This window comes from Nanorana parkeri, unplaced genomic scaffold (assembly GCF_000935625.1).
Source record: "Nanorana parkeri isolate BGI_ZX_2015 unplaced genomic scaffold, ASM93562v1 scaffold1239, whole genome shotgun sequence".
Taxonomy (NCBI): domain Eukaryota; kingdom Metazoa; phylum Chordata; class Amphibia; order Anura; family Dicroglossidae; genus Nanorana; species Nanorana parkeri.
In genome coordinates this window covers 251,554-259,417 of record NW_017307507.1, presented here as the reverse complement: position 1 = coordinate 259,417, position 7,864 = coordinate 251,554, and the positions used below count along the sequence as shown (strand labels likewise).

At 50.0% G+C, this 7,864-nt stretch overlaps 1 protein-coding gene across 1 annotated transcript in view; it reads left to right on the top strand.

Moving 5' to 3' along the window:
* Positions 1 to 1,395: 1,395 nt before the first annotated feature.
* Positions 1,396 to 7,864, top strand: part of B4GALT4 (beta-1,4-galactosyltransferase 4) — a 21,878-nt gene continuing 15,409 nt past the window's right edge. Inside the window, exons 1-2 of the mRNA XM_018568749.1 lie at positions 1,396 to 1,810; positions 7,011 to 7,243. Coding sequence (XP_018424251.1) covers positions 1,543 to 1,810; positions 7,011 to 7,243 — 501 coding nt within the window. The 5' untranslated portion in view covers positions 1,396 to 1,542. The remainder of the gene's footprint in view (positions 1,811 to 7,010; positions 7,244 to 7,864) is intronic.

Sequence of the window (7,864 nt, the reverse complement as noted above, 5' to 3'; positions counted from 1 at the left end):
GACATGTGCATGCAACCTAGCTTTATCCCCCACATAATGGTAATGATCCGAAGCACCCCCTCCATACAACCCATATTACCCCCACATAGTGGTAATGATCTGTGATCTGAAGGAACCCCCCCATACAATATATATATATATACGAACTCGCTTTGATCTCGGTAGCAGCATTTGCCCTGTGATGTCACAGGAAACATGTGACCAGGAAATAGTGGGCGGCAAACTCTGAAGAATTTAGAGCTGCTATACAGTGAGAAGGAGGCTGCAAGCAGATCTCACGTTTTTCCACAGTAGGTCTCCCTCTTCATAGTGGTAATGATCTGAAGTTCTATCCCCCCCCTCCATACAACCCATATATATACCCCCACATAGTGGTAATGATCTGAAGCACTAATTCCCCCACCCTTCCTCTATGCGGCATAACCTAGAGGGGTGGGGTTCTGTAGTCCTCAGCACAGGCCCACAGGTAGTTATGAGCGCACAAGATTTCTGTCAGGATCAACTGATCATTTTTTTTATTTTTTGTACCAAAACTCTTCTTGGAATGGTGTATAAGAACAATTCATTGTGGGGGTTACATACACTTTTATGCCCCCTTTTAAAAATCTAAACTGAAACGTTTTATTCCTTATCGGGTGTCACTAGCTTTTCTTGCCGCCAGAGGCTTTGAGGGGAAGGGGGTGCGGCTTCCCGCCCAGCTCCTGGCAACCGGTGACATCACTGGAGCCAGGCAGGATGCCGACAAGAGCGTCCCAGGTTGCTAAGAGGTGGGAGGGGAGATGTGTATGACTCTTAGCAACCTGGGACACTCTGGCCGGAAAGAACCCCCCCTCACAAGATGCCGTCTGAGGCAACAGCCCCAAGCTTCCTCTTTATAGCCCCAAGCGTCCTCTTTATAGCCCCAAGCGTCCTCTTTATAGCCCCAAGCGTCCTCTTTATAGCCCCAGGCGTCCTCTTTATAGCCCCAGGCGTCCTCTTTATAGCCCCAGGCGTCCTCTCTTTAGCCCCAGGCTGCCTGTTTATAGCCCCAGGCTGCCTGTTTATAGCCCCAGGCGTCCTCTTTATAGCCCCAGGCGTCCTCTTTATAGCCCCAGGCGTCCTCTTTATAGCCCCAGGCTGCCTCTTTATAGCCCCATGCGTCTTCTTTATAGCCCCATGCGTCTTCTTTATAGCCCCAGGCGTCCTCTTTATAGCCCCAGGCGTCCTCTTTATAGCCCCAGGCATCCTCTTTATAGCCCCAGTCGTCCTCTTTATAGCCCCAGGTTGCCTCTTTATAGCCCCAGGTTGCCTGCGAGGTTTGATAATTGCCGATACTTGCTTTTTATTAGCCAAGCTAGGAAAACCTCCTTTTTGCCCCCATCTCACCTCCTGCTTCTTTTTTCCTTCTTTCAGGTTGAATTGTCAGTGTGTCCGTCATGAGCGGTGAGACCTGCCCTACGGATGGACTGCTTGGTGGCAGACCCTCGAAGATGAGATCACCTGACGTAGGACGGCACTGCAATCTGTGATTGGTATCGGTGGTGCGGCGATTCTAGGACCGCCATGGGACTGGGCAGCACCATCGGCAGCGTCTTCTGCCGGATTAGACTGTTGCTGTTCATCGCTGTGTGTGTGATGATAGTTGGCTGGGCCAGCTTGTACTTGCGGGACAGCGAGCGTTACGGCCTCAAATACAGGCAGGCCGGCAATTTTTGGAAGTGTGCGCCACCTGACAGGAAGGCGGAATTCGAAACCCTTCCGTCCGCCGTGGAGCAGACCACCAATGAAGATCCGGAGGTGAAAGTCTGCCCTGTTCTGTCTCCATTACTGAGTGAGTACACTGCGGTGTTCTGCGTGCCGCCACGGGACCGCCACCATGGCACAGGGCCGTACGGAACTGTTTTAGGCTCATATAGCTGTTTGTTGTGAATGGGGAACGTGTAATAAAAAAGTAGGTGTTTTCCAGATTCGCCTGCAAAAGTGGAAATGCACTTTAACATTAACCAGCTGAAACTCCTCCCTTATCAGCGTTATCTCTCGCACACCAGCAATGAATCGTAAAGCTTGGTTAGTGAGTATTGTAGCTTTACAATTGCCCATTGGATGGACTGCAGGCTGTCAAGAGTAATATGAATCGGGTGGGCAACTCCGCCCCTCCAGCTGTTGTAGAACTACATGTCCCATGAGGCATTGCAAGACCGACAGCTACAGGCATGTCTCTCAGATTCAGATGAGTGTTGGGATTTGTAGGTAAAGCACAGCTGGAGGGCCGGAGCTGCCCAACCCTGATTATAAATAACGCAGTGCTTTTTTACTTACAGTATATCTCTGTACAGCTTCGGATTGCAGAATTCCAAAAATATCAGAAGAGTGATTGGTAGGGATGCACAGATGCCGATACTATTATGCCGATACCGAGTATTTGGGTATGCGTACTCGCCCAAATACTCCCGATACCGGAACTTCCGGTATCAGGAATCCAGGTGGCAAGTCATTACACGCCACCCGGCTTCCTTAATGGGACTTCCGGTATCGGTATTTGGTATCAGTGAGTTCCGAAACATATCGGTACTAGATACCGGAAAACTGGTTTTGGTGAATCCTTAGGCTGGGTTCACACCTAGGCGTATCGAATATGCGCGTTTGTCCCGCGTTTCTACCGCGATACGCGGTAAAAACGCGACAAATGCGCGTTTCCGAGGGCTACTTGGCTGTATCCCTATGGAAACGCGCGACAAAAACGCCCCAAAGAAGCTCCTGTACTTCTTTGGGCGTAGGACGTTTTGTAGCGCGTTCATACGGCCTGTAATACGCCCAGGTGTGAACCATGCCCATAGGAAATAATGGGATTTCGGTGTTTGAGCGTTTTGCAGAGCGTAGGAACGCGCTACAAAACGCCCAGGTGTGAACCGGGCCTTAGTGATTGGGTCAGACGCAGATCCTGTACTATGCTCTTGTGGTCTCCAGTATCCTTTTACATAGCGCCAGTGCGCCAACATGCTTGCACTCCGGTGCTACATAACTGTGGCTTGCAGCAGCCTGGTGGTACCATGAAGTCACGATGACCGCTCTTCATCGTGAAGTGCCATTGGCTGTCATTGTCTGAACTAAGGGTGGGTAACTCTGGCCCCCCAGCTGTTGTGGAACTACTAGTCCCATGAGGCATTGCAAGACTGACATCCACAGGCATGATTATTGCCAGAGGCATTTTGGGATTTGTGGTTAATGCATGGCCGGAGTTGCCCACCCCTGGTCTAAACCCAAAAACAAACATGTAGTACGGTACAGCTTACCAGTCCTCCGATGTGCCGGCTGCATTCGTTTTTCTTTAATGGGCAGAGGGAAGGCAACGCTCACTACATAAAAGGGATTTAACTTGTGTTTAGTTATTCTTTAATGGGCGTTAGATGGACGGTAAAGTTCCCCAATGTTCTTCCAGCCAATAGGACGCTAGGAATCTAGACCCAGGCTGGCCATCACTGCTCCCTGGTCATCTCTCCTCTGTTCTGACAATTTTCAGATCCCCCCCCTTAGCTGTGGCTGTGAATTAACCATATTGTAGATCTTTTATACTGTTCCAGTGGAACGCAGATGCTGAGGGTGCCCATAGACATGTGTGTGTCGGCCTCTCTCGGTGTGGAAAGGACCAATGATCGTCGATTTTAATCGACTAAATCGATTAACTGTTGCAGCTCTAGATCGGGCACAGTGCTGATGTTCTCCTGCCGATAAGCCGGCTCCTGTCTGCTCCTCGGTCTGCTCCTTCCCTTGGCTGAGCCAAGCTTACACGGTGATAGAAGGCCATGCCGTCCTGGAGACCGTTTGCTCACGATTGAGCGTAGAACTCCAGACCGATCTAAGGGGTACAAATGAATACAGCTCTGTATTCCCGAACACTTTAAATGCATTTTTTACATGCAAGCAGTACCTGAATGTGACCCGCTATCGGCTTCTGTACAGCAGGGCTGGGGTGTGAGAAGAAGCAGTACAAAGAACCAAGCGGCTAATAGGAGGAGAGAGCAGAGTGACAGATTGGACAGTGAAAGGAGAAGCAGCACAGAACCAATCGCAGGCTGGGGGGCGGATCCAGGATGGTCTGGGCTCAGAGGAGGTGGCATTGAATGATGTTGCCTATCGGACTGATAATCCCATGAGGCATTTCAAGGTTCTCACAGCCACAGGCATGACTCCCAGAGACAGATGCATGGTGGAATTTGTAGTTTCAGCACAGCTGGAGGGCCGGAGTTTGCCCACCCCTGGTAGAGCATGCCCCTTCCATTTAATGTCCAGAAGCAAATGGCAAACGAGGAGCTGGACTGGTATCTATCTTTATCACAAAAGGGAGGGCTGGCAGCGCTGCTTGAGCCCAATGGCTTAGGTTAGGTAGCCCTTCTGCAGGAATCAGGAGACCTCCCTAGGGGAGGGGCTAGGACCCGAATCGAGAAATCCAAACATAACGGTTAGAATGAGAGTGCCAGACGAAGAGAAGTTTAGAATCCAAAATCTTTTAATCACTCAACTGATGATAATAAAAACACTAGATAGCCAATGCGTTTTGGGGGCTACAATTCCTCCCTTCATCAGGGCTGAATGGTGGTAATAAAGTTTTGGATGGACCCAAATGATTGTTTCTGAGCTGACTGCATTCAGAGGTGAAAAGACCAATTGGTACAATAGTGATGCCAGCAAGGACAGCCAAAATGCAAAGGACCGCCCTGGTTCTTGGTGATTGGCTGCTCAGGAACCCAAATGCGTGTGGTCGGGGTGATCCCTCAGCCCCGTGTAAGCTCGATCTCCCATATTTAAATGGGGCTTCCGCACTTCAATCCCAATCGCTGTGATGTCACCACGCTTGTAGTCCATTGATGTCGTCCTCCGGCTCCATAACCGAAGATCCGTACCTCCGTACAGACCTGGGGCTGGAGGAATAGTCTGCGGGAGCCTGAGCATTGCACCCGGGATCCACTGATCACGGTTGCAATGCTCTGCAGGATCAAATACAAATGAATGAATCGGTGCACTTCTTTGTTTTCTTCTTTTACATAAATGTGCATTTAGTTATTTTTTGGGAAAGCCGGACTGTTCCTTTTTAATTTAGGACAAAAACCATAGGCTCTTCTGTGCCTTTTCATTTCACTACGCCGGAGGGTCACATCTGTAATGGGATTACTTTTCCTGTCAGTTCCTTCAGCTTCTGTCACTGATATTCATTATTTCTGCACTGTCTTAAGTGGCAGAGTAAACATACAGCAGGAAGAAAGGGTACGGGTTCCATAGTCCAATGTTTATCTGTAAGCGAGACTTTAAATGAGGCCGTAATCTGAATAAACAGTGCAGGTGAGATGGCAGGCTGGTGACCCGCTACTAATTAATTCATCATCTGCCGCCAGCACAAGGTCTGAGCCGCCCCCTTTCGCTGCGTTGGGGCTCGTTTGTGCTGACTTGCTGCAGCTTCTGATGCACATTGTGAGGAGCTCGCAGTGTGCAGTGACATCAGAGGAAGCCATTTCAGTCCAGGAGAGGAGCCGCTACAACTGTGCAGACTGAAGGGAAGGACGAGGTCAGACGGAAGACGGTAGGGAAGGACGGAGGTCAGACGGAAGACGGTAGGGAAGGACGGAGGGAAGACGGTAGGGAAGGACGGAGGTCAGACGGAAGACGGTAGGGAAGGACGGAGGGAAGACGGTCGTCCTTCCCTTCAGTCTGCACAGTTGTAGCGGCTCCTCTCCTGGACTGAAATGGCTTCCTCTGATGTCACTGCACACTGCGAGCTCCTCACAATGTGCATCAGAAGCTGCAGCAAGTCAGCACAAACGAGCCCCAACGCAGCGAAAGGGGGCGGCTCAGACCTTGTGCTGGCGGCAGATGATGAATGTGCGTTTGCCGCCCTCACATCTCCCCCTCCTGAGACCCTCTGCACGAGACATCAGGCCGGCATTCCAGAGTATGTACCAAATTCATATACTATTATTCTGCATTGCTTTATAATGTATTGCTGGGATTTGTAGTCCTCTACAGATGATGGCGTTCTGCATTAGAGTGTAAGCTTCTCTGTACAGAGACTGCTGTGACTGGTTCAGTGTCCTCTGTACAGTACTACGGTATATGTCAGAGCTATATGAATGTAAAATAATAGTGTGCGACTATGGGTGGACATTGGAGTGTAAGCTCCTTTTAGTGCAGAGAGAGCTGGGAGAGTTTAGGGTGCCAGTGAGATCCAGTTCCGGCACCCCCCCTTTGGGAACAGGAAGGGGGGGCCCCGAGAAAAAATCTTGCACCAGGGCCCTTTGTTCCTTAGGTCCGCCACTGGCCTAAGCCGATACCAGAGTTATGCCTTAAAGTGATATTACAGTCAAAATGTTTATTTGGAATGCTGATTAAATCACTTACAATGGATGCCGCTCCTTGGTGTTTAAAGAACTCTGGGTATACATTTTCGTAACAAGGGATCCACTTTTTTGGTATCGAGTACGAGTGCCTATACTTTGCTTTCGGTACTTGCTGATGCCGAATACTGATACAGCTGCTTCCGCTGGCATGGAGCCGGCTTCCCGGGCAATCAGGAAGCCCAGTGGTGGGTAATGACATGCCGCCCGGATTCCTGATTGCCTGGGAAGCCGAATCCATGTTGTTTGGCCGGCTCGATTGTGATTGACCGGAAAACCGGCTTCTCAGCCAATCCGGAAGCTAGCCGGCGAGTGATCACCCGCCTCCAGGCTTCCTGATTGGCCAGGAAGTTGGCTCAATGCTGATTTTGGCTGACTCGATGCTGATTGGCTGGGAAGACTATCAGGAATCTGGCTCCATGTTCCCCGACAGTACTGCCGGTCAGAGGAAAATGTTCCCCTGACCGGAAATTCCGGCATCAGGGAAGGTATAGGAGCATTTGGGTGAGTACGAGTACTCTACTCATCATTTTCCTTTGTTCCCGAATGGTATCGGACAAAATGTGAACGTAAAGGGGTGAGATGGGGAATAATATCAATTGGCTCACTGGGCTGCCGTTACAGTACCGGCTTCTTCTTTTGCAGAGGGGACCATACCACTCTCCTTTGATCCTTCCTTGGATTTAGAAAAAGTGAAGAAGAAGTACCCCCAAGTGGACAATGGGCGCTCCCACCCAGAGGGCTGCAGAGCCCAGCAACGCGTTGCCATTCTCATCCCACATCGGAACCGGGAGAAACATCTCCTCTACCTGCTGGACAACCTCCATCCCTTCCTCCAGCGGCAGCAGCTGGACTACGCCATCTACGTCATTCATCAGGTGAGACCACAACAACTTGTATGAAAAGATGAATTTTAATCTTCCTGTAATTTTAGCTTCTCTGGTTCCTCCTTTTCCTTTTCTATATTAACGGCCACGCCTTCTCTGGTTCCTCCTTTTCCTTTTCTACATTTGCATGAGGGCCGCCCTAGTTAACGGCCACGCCTTCTCTGGTTCCTCCTTTTCCTTTTCTACATTTGCATGAGGGCTGCCCTAGTTAACGGCCACGCCTTCTCTGGTTCCTCCTTTTCTGCATTTGCATGAGGGCCGCCCTAGTTAACGGCCACGCCTTCTCTGGTTCCTCCTTTTCTGCATTTGCATGAGGGCCGCCCTAGTTAACGCATTTGATATTGCGCCTCCATGAATGAAAGAACAAAAATTTAATGAATCAAAAGTACCCTCCATCCTGTTTGGCCCCTGTAACCTGGGAAAATACCCAGGTTTGGAGGTATATGGGACGACTCCTCTCTTCCCAAAGTGCCAGAATGACCAGTTTCCAGACCAAAACACTGTTACATGGGGGCAGGGTAAGTTCTGGTGGAATTTTGAGTCCGCAAAAAATGTGTCCAGTGTATGGGTCCCCATTCACTAGAGGCAAATTATGTCCCTGGTGCTGTATAT